Raw genomic sequence first — 16,637 nt, 5'->3', positions numbered from 1 at the left:
AGGAAGAAAGTTTCATATTAATTAATGATTGTATCTTGTAAAACAAGAGAAGTTTGCTTGTCCCTGGAATTCAACTCATTTTGATTAATTTATTTAGTAAGGGTAGAATTTAAAATAACTTAAAGGGGTAGTGTTTGAATAATATTTATACCTAAGTCGACATTTTAATATTATTTAACATATTTACCTAGCACACATAATTATGTAATTGATACTACACTATAATTTTTCCTATAAAATAAAATAATAAAAATTAATTTTTGAGAATAACTTTGGATAAATGATATATCTAAAATATTTGTAATATTAATAATAAATCAACGTATTCAGAAAGTCCTCATAAATTACGATTTTTTTTTTGTTTATTCTTTTTATCCTCGATACAAGACATTGACAGTAACGTAACTTGGGAATTTCACCTAGAAGGTACTGCTAAGTATATTTGCCTACACTTTAACATTTGCGTTTCTCGCCAATTCGATTTAATGCACTGGCCATCCTTGTCCCTTAGTTTTCGAAATTCGTCGATCTGTGAAATTTCGTTAATTAGTCGCTGGTAAATTATTACATACGAAATGTTGCGACTTACTTCGGTGGATCGTACGGGTATAATTACAGGAAATACGATCCATGTAGCGCATTCAGGATAGTCACCAACATTATAAGATCCTGCGTAAGTATAGTACCTGGTGCAATAAGTTGCCCAACGCATCCAGCACAGAGAATCTAAAATAAAAAAATATATTTTAGAATACATTTTGTGTTAAATGGGCCACTGATCGTCCCCAGCATTTGTGACGATCACAACTTTAAATAAGTAAATAAAGGAATTTTCTAAATATAAAATAAAATTTTGTATAATTTAATGTTATTAATGATGCTCTATTTACTAGGTGGTATTTTCGTTTCCATGTGTGTATCAACCACGTTTTTCAAGTTCTCCGTTATCCTTTCCAGTTGTGGATTAATACAATTACAGCAATCTGGTTGTACCTTCCGTGAAATGAAGCAAAATTTCAACTCTTAGTCAAAGATACATGGGCGAGAATTGCCCGCAAGAACAAAGAGAATGTTCAAGCATACTAAGAATAAATATGCCAGGACACAAATGCCATCCTTGTGCCTGTGACATTCCTCGTAGTTGAAATACTTCCTATTCCAATGAACAGCATGTGATTCCATCGAGTACCTTATAAACGTTAAAAACCATGTAAATTGGTATGAAAAATTTAGTTATACTGTTTCTTATTTTACCAAGTGTCATTGATGGTGTGCTCAGCACCTCTGCAATTGTCTTCTCCCCAATGGAAATGTACATCGACGAGTTCGTAAACATCGTCCGCGAGTGGACCACCGCAAACTGTGGATGGAATCCTGTCCCCACTTAAGATTACCTTCACTGAGTATTTAAATAAACATAATTCAACTCTTTTGTCGAATTCAAATAAAGAGGACAAATAATAATGCAGATTAAAATTATTACAGAAATTTTTGACGAACTACTTCAGACGAATTTCACATTCAGAAATACACTAATTATGTATTTTGATATCTTTTCTATAACTAATATTTTGCCACGTATGACATTCTACAAAATAGAGCGTAAAATAGAGCTTAATTATTTTAATTAAGAATCTAGGAATAAAGTCAATATTTCATAGATTACCTGAGCTACCAGTATTGTATAAACGTGCCTCTCCATCGTTTAACCAATGTCCATTTATAACAAGGGGAGGAAAGTGACGTTCTCGTACTAATTTGTCGTCTAAATTAATTGGAGATTGTCCTGTCGTTGGTAAGCCTTGGAAACATCAGAGAAATAAAAATATCTTATTCGATATTTATTATGTTACATATAACCTAATTAAAAATCGACAAATTATTTTATTCTATTACCAATTAGTCCTGTGTATTCTGACATTGTTATGGTGTATGGTGGAGAATTCTATCGAATTTTGATGTTATAATTTAATCCATATTTAGAAATTTATTTTTTGTTGTGGAATAGCATGATGGAAAAGATATTGTGAGTATTGTTTATTTAAAGGCTATGGTACACCGACCAACTGATAAACAAATAAATAGCTTTGGGCAGTTTTAAACTATATTTGTAAGACCTATCAATGATCAATTAAATCATTTGTATTTTTTATAAATTAAATTCATTTCAATACAAGTTATTGCAAATTTTATTATATACAACAATAGTCATGTCTTCATGCTACAGCTTTGTCAGTAGCGAAATAGATTATTCTTCTACGAAGAGGTTGTTGCTGTCGGCAATTCTGCAATATATGCTGTAATGTACCGTTATACAGGCTTCTAAATGCATCAATCTGCAATTAAAATAAATAATAATGAGAAATTGCATATTATATATTTATATTCAACTAGAATCACCTGGCGAGTTGCTATTTTCGTTACAGTGGGTGTAATAATCCAAGCCACACATTCGTGGTATGGATGAGTTGTTAATGAACCTGGATAAGTATAATAACCGTGACCCATACATGCATCTAACATCCATGGCAAACATCCTAAGAATGGAAAATAAATATAAAATTTCTGTTTGATAAAAGATTAAAAAAATTAAAATATCAGGTAGACTTCTAAAATAACAAAAACGTAACGAGAAAAATTACAATCTATTTGTTACGCAAATATATAACAGTATTTAATTATTATTTAATTGTTTTACAAATTAAAGATGATAGTGTACCAGCTGGGATTTCAGTGTTGGTCCCAGGTCTCTTGATTTTCTGCAAGTGGTCTGTAATTGGTGTAAGGGAAGGGTTATCAGGGATTCCAGGGCATCCAACGACCTATTGGAATAGATGTTGCATATGAATTGATTGCATTAATTGTAACACGTATTCGTACTTGCATAGGATACGAGAGTATCGCGATTCCATTTGGTTTATCATAGCATTTCTCGATTGAACCATAACGAGTGTTCCAGTGCATTATCTGTGCCTCCATGGAATACCTGTACCAGAAGATTTACAAGTGTTTCCATAATTTTATTTAATTTCCCTGTTTCCTAACCAAATGCCATCTATGGTGTGTTCAGAACCATAGGAATTGTCAGGACCCCAGCGGAATTGCACGTTCATAAATTGAAACTCGTCGTTGCCCAAAGGACCACCTCGCATGTAAGGCATCACATTTCTGTTTGGAAATTCAATGGTGACTGAAAACGAATAAATTTCGAATAAAGATATGAGTGATAAATTTTTTGTTATATTATAGAAATGTACCTCTTTTGATATAGTAAAATGTTTTTGACAATTACCTGTTCTTCCTGTATTAGTCATTGTAGCTGTACCCTTATTTAACCAATAATTAGTTAACAATAATGGTGGAAATTTTTTGGTCCAGATGGCTATTTTGGTTAAATCAATCGGTGATTGCCGCCATTTGGGTAATCCTGAGGATGATGTTGACTGGATTCCAATAGCCTTGGAATCTTTTGATATTAATTAAATCATTATTAAGCCATGAAGACTTCAAAAATATTTCTATATTTTTACTAACGTGCTTTCCTTCTCATGATTAACATTCTTCTTGTAACATCATCGTTATTAAAATATCTTGTCAGGCATTGTAAACAATTTTAATTCTATGAAGTAAAATGATTTAGGTATAAATTAATTATGTTATTAGCTCCATATTTTGATGCTTGTAGTGAAGTTTGTTACATAACAACTGTGCCAAATTTTTCATAAGTTCTTACATCTCCTATATTTTTTATATAAATGTTTGATATAATTCTCAATAATTCTTCATCCCTTGATCCTCTTCTCTATCCCATACATCCCTCCATCATTTACTTACATCCGAGAGTTTTGGATTCTTCGTTTTGCAACATTGTTACTAACTTTAGAAGTGCAATTTTTTGATTTGCAATTACAAGGGTATAAGGGATGCATGGATGTAAGGAATGAAGGGGTTTAAATGTTGCAGAGATACAGATGATGTATCAAATTAGATTACCTTTTTTTCTAAGTCACATTTAATATTAATCTAGTGAAAATTAAAGTTTTGAAAATGTCTACTTCTCCTCTAACTCAATTTTTGTTAGGAAAGCCTACTGTGCTCGATACTGTACTAATTGTAAGATTCTTTCAACCAAATCTTTTCCCTTGAAGTTAGACGAACACACGTCTCCTGTTACTCTAATCAAACAGGAGGTTATTTCGAAAGATTCTTAAAATTTACAAGTAAAATTCTTGTATTCGTGCATATGTCGTAAAACGTATATTCTCAAGTTGATTGCAAGATGATTAACATTTCAGTATCAGAGTTTATGATTTTATGCAGTAGCATCCTTCTAATCTGTGAGTAAATCAAATCAAATGAGATTGATACAAAGTTTCGAGGATCAATATGTCTGATCATTGTCTATTTTATTACATTATTCCGTTCCGTGAACTGTATCGTTCAAGTTCTCCTGCTAACCGAAGTTCTTGATTGGACTCAATTGTTTCCCTGGGTGGAGAACGAGTGTTTCCCTTCGTTCACATTCGATTACACTGATCGAAATGGGCCACACATGTGGAAAGTGTTGTACCCCGATAGCACGGGCTTTAATCAGTCTCCAATCAACATTACAACACGATCGGTCGTCGTTGTGCAACCATCGGAACCTCTTCGTTGGAATGGCTACAATAAGGCACCATTGTCGATATCTATAATGAACAATGGAAATAACGGTGCAATTTAGGATACAATATTTTAATATTTAAATATGTTAAAAAGTTAAAATGTAACTTCCTGCTATTTAATTATTTAATCTTCAGTGATAGTAAACACCATGTGGGGTAGCCTGACTCAACCACACGTCCAAGGGGGATCATTAACTAGTATTTATGATCTCTGTTCGATGGTATTTCATTGGGGACGATCAGACAACGAAGGCAGTGAGCACACTTTAGATTATGTTCGGTACCCCATGGAACTACAAGTGTGGCACATAAAACGAGGGTTCAGTTCATTGATGGATGCAATTGATGCAAAGGCGAGCGATGCTCTGCTCATTGTATCATTTCTTTTTCAGGTGAAATTTAACAAACAGTATATTCAAATTGTACTATCGAAAATTGTCTTCGAGAGCAGGGCCGATTCAACTAACAGTGAATTTTTATTAACTAATGGTTATTAATATTGATTATATAACATTTTAATGTATTTACAGATTACAAATGCAGATAATCCATACTTGGACCATCTGGTGACAAACTTATGGCAAATAGTTGAACCAGGATCGACGTTACACATACCACCCTTTCCTTTAACTTGGATCTGTCCATTTCCTGAAAATAATTATTACACTTACAATGGTTCCCTTACTCAACCACCCTGCAGTGAAATCGTCACATGGATCGTTCAACCTGAACCCATTGCTATATCTTCATCTCAAGTATAATCACACATCCCTGATTTATAAAATATTCTTATCTAGATTTTTATCAAATTTATTGACATTTAATTTTAATATAGGTTGCACAATTTCGGAAGGTCTGTTCAGCAAATGGCCCTATTCTATCAAATTGCAGGCCCGTTCAATTAATTAATGAACGTGACGTTTATTTCCATGCCTAACATAAGTTGTTTGTATATTATGAGTCTTTTTATCTTACGTGTTTGTATAATTTTTGTAGATGTGTATATACGAAATGATTTTTTAATAAAATTAATTAAAAAAATTATGTGCTTGCCTTGATCAATCTTACAAATTTATAAATTACCAATACTGAATATTATTTTTTTCTTTACAAAAGTACATTAGAATTGCAAAATTTATAAATGAAGATTAATAGTTATTAATATGAATTAATAGCTATCAGTAGACATTAACACTGCGAGATTGGAACTTTGTTCAAACTGTATAAGTGTAAAATTAGTGAAACGATTGTGAAATAAATTTTATATACAGAGAGTAATAGTTTTATTGTTTTCCTACGACACTTTACGAATGCATCAAACGTTATTCAACAAAGTTCGTTCGAAAATAAAGATATAACAAACTCCCTTGTCGCAGGGTATAATCTATTTGGCACAATTTTTAATCAATCGTTTTCCTTCAAAAATATCCATCAACGCACGCAAGAGGAAAAAAGAACGCATTCTGATTGACGTTACGGGTACTATGTCATAGCATACGTTTCTCTTTTTGTTTCATTTGTTTCATTTTTTGTATCTAGAATATGCATCCATTTGTCACAAGCGGCTGATACGCGGCTATGAATCTTCTACCACACACAAATATACATACACCGATAATACGTACATTCACTCTTCAAATGGTGTTACTTTTTGTTTTTTCCTTTTTTTTTTTGTTCTCGTAGTAAAAAATCACAAAATCGTTTCGAACATATGCTCCTGCCAATGTATATAAATCACGGTGTGTCGTGTGAAAAATCATATCACGTCGCGTGTTAAGCCTGCTCCAGGAAAAATAAGAACCGTATATTTCTCTCTCGATTATACCCCGATCGCATCGGTCATCCATCCCGTGTTTCGAGAATCGTCGCGCTTTATTTACACGTGTGGCAATTAAAAAAATGTACAATTTCGCCCTTTAAAACCTGGAGCGACCACGGAGAGGGTGAAACGCCTTATGTACAGAATAGTAGATACGTTGATCCACGATGAAACCACACGCAAGGGACGGGAATTGCTTGGAAGGTATCGAGCAAGCACAGCTTTCTATTTTACAATACATTTCATGGGGTCCCTTTCATTTTATCGACAAAGATTTCCTCCACAATATTTACATTTGAATAAATTATAAAAAGAAAAAATTGTGATAGAAAATTCAACGAAGTATAGCCCTAGTAGAAATTCATTATGGTCGCGAAAGGAACTCAATATTGTTAATATTATTGAATGTGTGGAGAAATAAAGAAATATTTCGGTTATTGATAATTTTTCTCTTGATTAGGAATCAATAAATGCCATAAACTAAATATATTTAAAATAAATAATGAAAAGTTTGTCAATAAATATCAGCAATATTACATATAGATGAGATTTACGTTCACAGTATATTTCTGCAACGACTATACCTACCCAAAATCGAATACAGAATTGTGTGAAGTATGAAAAGTAGTAAAAATAGCATTATTGTAAAGATAGTCGAACAAATCTTTGTCGATGGAACCAAATAGACCCGTTATTCAAATTAAAACGCCTTCAAGAATCCGAGAATACTTTGAACTCTTATTGAAAATGTCCTGTTATTATCACGTGTATCGTTGTTCCCTTTGATCGAATGTTTCCATTTTGCAAAATCGTCAGAAGTGTAACGGATGAAACATGAAAATAACTTGTCTGATATCCTTGCAAGTCCAACGGGAACCTGAGTTCGATCCTTCTTTTCTCTCTGTGCTTTTTGCACTGAGAAGGTTTCAATCCGCTTGCATGTCCCTTATCGTTCGGCAAAGGAACGCTGAAGTTATTATACCGAATGTCTGGAACATACGTGTATCGTCAGGTACGAGAATATTTGAGATTTTTCTTGGAATAGAGTACCTGTATACCCGCTATCGCCATCCCGAGAAATACCAGAGTGAAACTCTCGTACTGCAGCCAGTTGGTGACTTTGGCAAGGCAACCCTGAAAATAATTCAAAAAGAAATGTTAATATTAAGAAATGCAACGATTTTTGAACTATATTTCAATATCGTGCTAAGGATATGAAAAATAATTAGGAACACTTTTAAAAAATAAATAATTTAATTTGTCTGCAGTGCTGATAATCAAAGTAATTAAAATGTTTATAGAAAAGTTTTGATGTTACTTTTAATATTAATATTGTCAAAATTAGGATTTTGACAATTTCTGCTTTCTCTGTATTCCTATTTTCCCTAGGGAACCTGATTTGATCGCGAGTATACAAATGGCACTAGTTCTGAATATCAAACTCAAGATAAAGCGATTCGATCTGAATAACTTAATTAGTTAAAACAAGTCGTCTTGCAAAGTGGAGCATTCGAGTTCAAATCCCGATTTAACGCTCCGACGAGTTGATTGTATTTCACCCTTCATAAAAATTCTCATTATTATACTTAGATTTTATAAAGCTATTCCAAAGATTTATAAATGGATGCTTAGAAACGAGAATAAAAATAGTAATTATTTGTGAAATAAACTGATTTAAAATTATATTTTATAAACAAAGTTGGTTGTAATATATGTAAATGACACGTTAAACACAATTTTCTGATTGTGATTCTCTGCCTAATTAAATGTTCATCTTCTTTCTGAAATATTTCAATAATGGAATGAAAATCTACCTCTTTATGTCGATACCCGTCGTGACCCTCTTCATCTTCCACTTGACACGCCGATTCGTCCTTTGGTTTTGGATTTAACCACGGTTTCTCAGTCTTCAGTGAAAAATTCAAATTTATTTATTACATCTGCGACAAAATTGAAAATTTCTCAAACTACTTACATGTTTGTGAAACACCCTTGAAACGACGCTCATTGGACTTCCTGTATTTTTCATCTGTAAAAATGTTAATTTATCGAGTTTTATTTAACACAGCAATAGAAGATGTCAAATCATAATATTATATATTTTCAAAAGTTCCTTTTCAAAATAAATACACCGTGCAGAATTTCAATTTCGAAAAATCCATTAAAGTTTTCTCTAGAATTGGAACGTCAGTAGTTTATTTTCATTCCATTTTTCACGGCCCTCCGAATTTTTAAATCGTTATGTAAAACCAGTCGTTCATTATATTAAGTGCTCGTTCCACTTCCATGAATTCTTCTCTAGGTAAAATTTTTTTTACTGAATTAAAAAACACTGAAAAATCCCTCCAAAAAAACTACCCCTCAAACATTTCATAGTTCATGGAGTTATATACAATCCGTGCAATGATCGTCAAATGTACGGATGGTTAAACATAAAAACAGTGCTATGAAATTGTAAAAATATGTTAATTGTTCTTTTATGAAGGTTTAAAAAAGAATGTTCTACAAATTTTAATGTAATAATAGACTTTTGTGAAGTATACCTCGGTATTTTTTAATACGCAGCACGTGAGAGGGACCTGCCTTCTGTTTCCCGAAATTTGCGCGTCTCTCCACCAGGCCGTGCCATTATAGTCCTCGTATCCGTGTATTCCACAGCAATTAAACTACAATGGAATCACTTGTATGCTCTTCGGACCATCACAATACACGGACGGACAGTTCCACGTTCCTGACATTAGGCGTCATTCGAGCGAGACGGAAAATTCCCATTGTATGGTTTTCGATCTGTCGTCACTCATTATGGGAACGATCGCGCAGATCTGTGCTCTAAATTTAACCCTTTCACCGCGATAGCTCTATATTAACGAGGGTCATTATCTAATTGACATACTCCAATTTCGATGCAATCTTGATATGAAATAAAATTCGACGAAATATTTAATGTATATTATTTTTAATTGACAATTATCTGTGTTAAAATATATATATTTTATATCGCAATTGAGGCAGGGTAACGTATACATTTATCGACTCCCAATAATGACTGACCCGTTTGCTAAAAAAGGTAGAAAATATAATATAATAATGATCTATAATTCTATTCGGAACAAAAAATATTTGGGCTACGAAAGAATATTTATATTTCATTATTTAACCCTTGAACAGCTTGGGTCAATCGCGACCCACATTCACAAACTAATACAAGGACATTAATTTAAAGTTAAATGTATCACTTTTAAACAAAAAAGTTTCATGTATTCGAAGAATAATTTTTGTAAAAATACAGTGTAAAATTTAGAAAATGAAAATAATATGAAGTACAAAATTAAATTAGATTTAATTATATCAGTTTGTCTTACAATATCTATGTGTATCCTAATTCGCAGCGAAAGGGTTAAAGCATTGACTACCCCAGTGAAACTTGTATGTCCATAAAAATAGTAAAAATTTCTAAAAATACCACCCCTTTCTATTATCTTCTGTTGAAATATTAAAATATATAAAGTTTATGGTGTCGATCACCGACCACCCCCATGACAGTCAACCCGTTAATGCCCATTTCTCCACGGAACTTTAGCACGAAACAACGTGGTCAAGCACATGAAAGTATTATTAGCCCGTGATAAACAGGCTCGTCAGGAATAAATAATCGATCACTATTATGGTGGGTCAGTTATACCTTATATTGCGCGAAGTCGAGGCTATGACTGAAAGGGATGTCACTGGTCGGCTCGTGGCCATAGTCATTGGCTAATTTGTCGGTCAGACGCTTCTCCAATCCGGATAGTGTTCGAAACGTTATCAGCCCGCTGACAATCGCGGTTACCAGTTCGATGATGATCAGCACCACTAACATACTCATATACTGCACAGATAAAAATACATGGTAGACCTTGACCGTGTGCTTGTTATAGCGATCGTTGTGAAAATGTATCGACAACTTACGGTACCCAGGATGCATTGATTTCCGTGCAGAGCAGCACGACATCCGAAGAAACCAACCGTGAGTACCGTGAAACCAAGACTGAGCAAAGTGTACGCTATTATATTAATAGTACCGTTCGTTGAGGTGTCAGCTACGAAAAGGTTTAGTAGGTGTTCTTTGCTTGGCTCCAGCAACAGCCATGCCCCTATCACCAGTACTGTACATCCGGCCAACTATTCAACAGATAGCTTTTGTACAGCTCGTTATTCGAAGTGGGTCGTGCACAAGTATCCAGACACTTTTTCAATTTTGAATATATTTCACTGGAGGATCCTCCTTGCCAATTTGCCACTCTTAAGATTGTTTGAGACTTCAGGAAGTGGGACGTGTACTGAAGGAAAATCTTCCCTGCTGGGGATAGTGTTAATCCTTGAACAACGGAGTCTGGGTCAATCGAAACCCAAACTTACGAAACACGTATACACGGATATTAACATAAAGTTAAATGGGTATATAATTTTTAAAGGAACCGAGTAACATTTAGTAAATGAAAATAATATGAAATGCACAATTAAATTAAAATTGGAGCTCTCTCCATGATCAATCGTTCGAGGGTTGTTAAATTTTATATATTGTTAATTTCAAATTACCAAGTGCCTGAATACTTATGAACGATTCTGTATATTTTATTTTCTATATAACAGAATTCTCTGAATCCATAACGAAATTCCATTTATCAATAAATACAAATTTGTTCACCCGAAATGAATATTTTCCTCGTTTGACTTCGTTTGAAGGAATTTCATTACTCTTTTCGAGCTACGTAAAATTCTTCTTAACAAAATTATTGAGCTTCAAATTAAAATAGAATTGGCACAACCGATATTGCACTACATGGATTCAGTTTTTTTATTATTTCAAACATTCGTACGATTTTTCCATAGCGATTCAATAAACGTTAATCTCATAAAGAACCTTTTATTAATTCTCTTTTCCCAATAAATCTTTGCCAACAATGGTCCTTTCGTTTTACAGTCGAAAGGAATTAAACAAATGGAATATTAATCTGAAAACTACTTTTACAAAGCTCTAAATGTAATAAATATTTTATGCTGTAAATATAAAAGAATTTTGATAATTTATTCGATATTATTGAATTTTCTATTAATATATTAACAAGTATATTATTAGTGACATTCCACCTTTAGTCTTTGTTTACATTTTCCTGTAAAGTATTATAATTCTTCATAAATTAATTATATTACACCTAAGTGTATTTTTAAACTTTCTTTCATACTGAATCTCCATATAAATCAATGAGTTTAAAATTCAATTAAAGTATTTGATACTTTACCCATATTAATAAGTTGAACGTGAACAGAACGACTTTCAAGTATTTCATGCCGATCGTTTTCAAGACATCAAATAGTCATCAATCTGCGAACATAACGTTGCGAATATTGATAAAACCGTAAAGTTCAACGGCGTTCAATTAATTTTAATATCAGCCATGAAAAATCGTTCAAACTTTTTGCGGTGTCTAATATAAAACTTTCCACGATACACATTGCAAAGTCACATTTTCGATATTTCTGTCTCAGCATCCTTCACCTCTATACTGTTTCAGTTTCCCGATATAAACGCCAGTGTTGGCGATAAAAATTCATGGAAACCGTGATTAAAATGGTCAATAACAGCCGTGCGGATATGAAAACGAAGAACCATGGAAGGAATACGTGCTTGCGTTATTTTTCTCATTCACTTAGAAAATGAAAAATCTGTCTCTGCGTGACTGAAGGGGGAACAAAGTCTGGGTATGATTAAACGCGGCCATCTTCTCGGGACGCGAAAGAAAATGAGAATTAATTAATCGATCAATCTTCGATAACAAGTCGGCTCAATCGGATGATGAAAAAGTATCATCAGCACCGGGGACTTTGTAACTTCCGGTCGAACAAAGAACAGATTAACTCATTTAGGTCGTACGAACGTTACGGCTAAGCTGGATAAAGAGAAAGCCTTTAAAATCCTGGTTTCACTCTTGGGATGCAATTATAACTGCGAAAAGGGGACACAATGTGCGCTTATCAAAGGGCTCAGGTATTGCCCGCGAACCCAGATATCTCGTGACATATTAATACCTTTGCGACGCCTTGGCTTCTCTGTTTAATATCAATTAATATATTAACTACGTTAAAACACCATTAGATCCACTTGGGATCAAAGGGCAGAATGAAATTGTCGGAGCAACGCCCGGTTGATGTATGCCAGCATTAATAACGCGCGACAATGATATAGGGCCGCGTACGTAGCTTAATTAATAAATTGTGTACGTGATTATTAATTTGAACGACCTCGCCATGTAAACATCCATTAAAATGACCACTGAATAAATTACGAAAATGCTTGGATATTCCACGAATTTAACGAATAATATCAAATATAAATGAAAAATTTCCTCCCTCCTGAAAAAAAATTGTCACGTTCACTCGATGATTATTAACAAATCTTACCGCTTCGATCCAAACACCACGATGCACGCTTCGACTTAAACGAGCTTCCATCAGCCACTCGAAACTACTCGAGTATACTACTTGCCATATTACCAGTATCGTCCTTCTAACCAGACAGCAACAGCCGAGAATCCTGTTGATCCTCTGAGTGGTAAGCGGGAAACTTGGACGGTGTAACGAAAAACGTACAACTCAGGTGTATCCTCGGGGTTGATTATCCTCCTCTATAGATCCATTCACAGGTGGTTCTTCGCACTGTTTGGTCCCTTTTCACACGATTCAATTTGCCGAATGTTCGATAGACGAGGATGGTTTAGCACGGTTACAGGGAGTAGATCGATGCACGGATTTCACGTGTCGACTCGCCTAGTTTCAAAGGACAAATCTCACATCTATTCAGGAGCAGAGAGAGGATTACTAGCGCGTACGATCGCGACGATACTGCCGAGGGTAAATGCTGCCAGCTCCGGCGTCATCCGCCTCGGGAGCGGCATACTCTCCTCGTCCCTCTTTTCTGCTCACCTTCCGCCCTTACGTCGTGTCCGGATGATGGTCCAGATGCGGCTGCGTCGCGACGTCATGGCGCCGACGCTCTCTCGTTACCCTAGTCGATCCCTGTTCCCGTTTTAGTTGCTCCACTCGACCAGCCTTCGTCCCGTCGATCACGGACGTCCTCTCTACCAGCAGTGGCCAATTGACCAGGTTATGCACCGGTTCACGGGTTCGAGTGTTAATCACACCGTGTGTGCCTCCAACGGGATCAACCAGTCGCGATGGGACTGGACGTGAGTTGTTCGTAACATGGTTGCGTCGGCTACTGTGTGGACATCTTTGTGGTTACAAGATACACGAGGAAGGATTCTGGGTGCATGTCGTGCTCGTGACGAGTTTCCGGAGTTGAAATGTTAATTCTGGTTTGGTACTTTGATGTATCGGTTTCTATTCATTATCTTTTCTTTCTCTGTAAAAGTAATGATGAGTTAGTTTTTCTATATCTTATGTGGAGGTTTGGGTAATTATAGTTACTGGTTATTGATTAGAACCATTTAGTATTTTCAACAGTTGCCACTTCTTTAATTAAATCGATGGGTGTAAAATAAATTCAACAGAGAAATCAGAAGTGAATTGATTAGATATTTTTTAAGTCGTATTATCAATTTTTGGAAATTTATATCTGTACACGAATTGTTCAGATATTTTTGAAATGATAAATTGTCTATTAAAAATTAATTGAATTTTTCGACCTGTCTGTTGGAGGTCTCTCCTTAAGGGAGCTGATGTATGGTTTCTTTTCTGATTATTTGGCGAAATTGGACGAAGAGACTGTTTGCGAAATTTATGGGTTTCGTGGCATATCGCTCAGAAGTTGGGATGAAGTTGTTTGTAACTTCTAGCTAGGTTTAATTGAACTAGGTAGTTTTGAAATGCTGTGTGGTATTGTTTCTAACTGTGTGAACAGTATCTCAAAACTTTGTTAGATATTTGCTTTTGAGTACACATATACGTCTATCTGTAGTCTAACAATAAGTAATATTTAAGACATTTGTTTATTTTTATTTTAGTGGTACTTTACTGATATTTCTGTTGCCTTTATTTGTGTAATAGTAAATTAAATGTATTTTGTTAGTGTAAAATAAAATTATGAAGTAAGAAATGTAGTGAATTATTTTATTAATATTGTTTTCCTTTTGATGTAGAAGATTCTATTTTTATTTTAATTAAAATGTAAGTTATAGATAGTATAGGTAGTAATGTTCCGTTACTTACTTTATAACGAAACCTATTTTAAACATCCTCTTTAAACATAGATTTAAAACTAGGTCAACTTTAGAATTTCAATTCTTTTTCATTCATAATAATATTTCATTTTAATTACAGCTAGCTTTTCATTTAGCCATAATTTTTCTGTACAGAAACTGCACAACAAATGTTTTAGAATTTAAATAGTAATGAGATTGCATTGTCATTTTCCCTTTTTTATTACCCTATTTAAATCTTAAAAATTCTTTGAATTTTTATAATATTTCATGAATGAATTCACTGACAAATATTGAAATGGTGGTTTCAAATTTTTTAAAAGGGATCGCCTTTTTATGTAAATATAATAGATTTATTAGGTATTAACAATTTTTACAGCATTCGTGTTTCGTTCGTCTTAAACAACACGCAACTATGGATAAAAGATGTTAACGCTCTAGTCAACAAATTGGCGATGCACGTAATCAATAACTTTCGACATTGCTCCTCAATCGAATTTGTCGTAGAATATCTCAGTTGCACGCCACACGACTAGAGATTTAATCGATTAAGTCTCGCAATTTTCTCGTTCAAATTTCTCCTACATCGCATTGTTCTTCGTGTAACGCACCTTAATAAACAATTTAACAAGATTCCTTACATACAAAGGACGCAATAAGTTTACGATAGATTGTCTCGCATTAAGTACAAAAATGAACAAGTTCCTCCACTTGTATTCAGATCTTCTGCAAACAAAGCAATTATTCAAATCGCTGCAAAGTAATAATACGTATTTTTCAACGCTGTCAAAAAGACAGCAGGCAGTAAAATTCGCAAAATCACATTTGTCTCTTCTGCCACGACTGCCAGCTGTCGTCTTTCGAAGCTGACGACAGGAAGTACGGAAGAAAAGTAACGTCCGACACGCTAGGACGTAGAAAAATCAGTATTGAACATCTTCACACGTATTTTCACAACGATGCCTACCGTTCGTTGAATATTCGTTAAAAAATAATAAAATAATATGAGCAAACGCGCAGTTATAAATAGAAAGGTCTTAATATACAATGGGTTCAAGCGGGTCTTTTGTATATATAGGGTGTTTAAAAAAGGGCATACAAGACAAGGTGCTTATAGTACTCATGGTATTTCAAGGGTTCAGAATATTAATTAAGTGTTTATATAGCCACTTTCAGGAAGTCTTAAGCTTCAAATTGATACGCCATAAGTGCCATTTAATAATACTTTTATGTCATGAAAATATATTAGACTTTATAAGTTTAAAAATTAATCACTGTTTGTTGCAATTAGGAAGTAGCCATTTTATATTAAGAAAATTGACGAAATATTCATATAGCAATATTTACGAAATCTTAATCTTTAATTTAGTATGTCATAACTACTATTTTTCGGTACTTTTATGTCATTAATTTTAATCAAACTTCTTACCTTTCAATTAATTTTGCGACGAATACTATAGGTTTCTGAATTCTTGGATCCTCTTCTTGAATCATCCTATATACACGTATAAGTTCACGGGCCGTTCACATTTCACGTAACACACACATGCACACAGGCACACAGAATCATACTATTTTATAAATTGTATTGTTTTGTCGATTCTTACTGCTACATTGGACGGGTACGGTGACTCGGAATTCTTGCGCGAACTCACCGTCAGAAGCCACGTATTACCGTATTCCACGAGCGCGTGGAATTCATAAGATCTAGCAATATCGTTTTTTATGGGTCACAAGCTATTGCACAGCAGAGATTCGATGTAAAAAATTTGATTTGTTGCGACAATTCAATTGCAGATTCGTCACGCCGAACGAGCGTTACGTCCTTTTTTCCGAAATGCAGTGGCATTTGCTTTCAGTCGACGCGCTTACGGTGTGCTTTTTTACAAGGGGATTACCCAACTGGCACATGCCAATTCTGATGAATTTTTGGTAAAATTCAGAAAATCCAAAAAA

General features: G+C 34.2%; 4 protein-coding genes across 6 annotated transcripts; 1 reads left to right on the top strand and 3 right to left on the bottom strand.

Annotated features, from left to right (window-relative positions):
- Window positions 1-446: 446 nt before the first annotated feature.
- On the bottom strand, window positions 447-1,954 carry LOC114883131 (carbonic anhydrase 2-like). The gene is given in 7 exon segments (XM_046286970.1): window positions 447-571; window positions 574-726; window positions 891-993; window positions 1,084-1,189; window positions 1,255-1,399; window positions 1,667-1,801; window positions 1,897-1,954. Coding segments are annotated over 7 exon segments (792 nt in total). The 5' UTR covers window positions 1,922-1,954.
- A 262-nt stretch (window positions 1,955-2,216) lies between these two features.
- On the bottom strand, window positions 2,217-3,868 carry LOC114883130 (carbonic anhydrase 2-like). The gene is given in 7 exon segments (XM_046287166.1): window positions 2,217-2,336; window positions 2,401-2,537; window positions 2,720-2,822; window positions 2,881-2,993; window positions 2,996-3,190; window positions 3,293-3,466; window positions 3,835-3,868. Coding segments are annotated over 7 exon segments (876 nt in total).
- Window positions 3,869-4,047: 179 nt separating this feature from the next.
- LOC114883101 (carbonic anhydrase 1-like) lies at window positions 4,048-5,691 on the top strand. Its single transcript, XM_046287165.1, has 5 exons — window positions 4,048-4,113; window positions 4,373-4,712; window positions 4,800-5,056; window positions 5,195-5,419; window positions 5,500-5,691. Exons 1-5 carry the CDS (start codon window positions 4,048-4,050, stop codon window positions 5,599-5,601), a joined length of 990 nt encoding a protein of 329 aa, XP_046143121.1. The 3' UTR covers window positions 5,602-5,691.
- Window positions 5,692-5,872: 181 nt separating this feature from the next.
- LOC114883105 (tetraspanin-1-like) lies at window positions 5,873-13,430 on the bottom strand. 3 transcript variants are annotated; one of them, XM_029200537.2, is made up of 9 exons: window positions 12,925-13,430; window positions 11,766-11,848; window positions 10,432-10,644; window positions 10,166-10,351; window positions 9,027-9,149; window positions 8,459-8,512; window positions 8,298-8,390; window positions 7,534-7,617; window positions 5,873-7,472 (listed from the first exon to the last, which is right to left on the bottom strand). In XM_029200537.2, exons 2-9 carry the CDS (start codon window positions 11,811-11,813, stop codon window positions 7,410-7,412), a joined length of 864 nt encoding a protein of 287 aa, XP_029056370.1. In that variant the 5' UTR covers window positions 11,814-11,848; window positions 12,925-13,430; the 3' UTR covers window positions 5,873-7,409. The 3 variants fall into 3 exon arrangements, with proteins under 3 accessions (XP_029056370.1, XP_046142885.1, XP_029056372.1); XM_046286929.1 differs by having other exon boundaries at window positions 13,010-13,430; XM_029200539.2 differs by having other exon boundaries at window positions 13,018-13,430.
- Between the last annotated feature and the right edge of the window lie 3,207 nt (window positions 13,431-16,637).

Source organism: Osmia bicornis, chromosome 9 (genome assembly GCF_907164935.1).
Source record: "Osmia bicornis bicornis chromosome 9, iOsmBic2.1, whole genome shotgun sequence".
Classification (NCBI taxonomy): domain Eukaryota; kingdom Metazoa; phylum Arthropoda; class Insecta; order Hymenoptera; family Megachilidae; genus Osmia; species Osmia bicornis.
This window is presented reverse-complemented; position numbering and strand designations above follow the sequence as displayed.

Excerpts from the sequence above, each read along its gene's own strand:
- LOC114883101 (XM_046287165.1), top strand. The coding sequence starts at position 4,048 with ATGTCTACTTCTCCTCTAACTCAATTTTTGTTAGGAAAGCCTACTGTG. Across the intron at positions 4,713-4,799 it reads AATGAACAATGGAAATAACG|TGATAGTAAACACCATGTGG; the intron begins GTGCAATTTAGG and ends TTTAATCTTCAG. Across the intron at positions 5,057-5,194 it reads TTGTATCATTTCTTTTTCAG|ATTACAAATGCAGATAATCC; the intron begins GTGAAATTTAAC and ends ATGTATTTACAG.
- LOC114883105 (XM_029200537.2), bottom strand. The coding sequence starts at position 11,813 with ATGAAATACTTGAAAGTCGTTCTGTTCACGTTCAACTTATTAATATGG. Across the intron at positions 10,645-11,765 it reads CGTTCAACTTATTAATATGG|TTGGCCGGATGTACAGTACT; the intron begins GTAAAGTATCAA and ends TCTGTTGAATAG. Across the intron at positions 10,352-10,431 it reads ATCAATGCATCCTGGGTACC|TATATGAGTATGTTAGTGGT; the intron begins GTAAGTTGTCGA and ends TTATCTGTGCAG.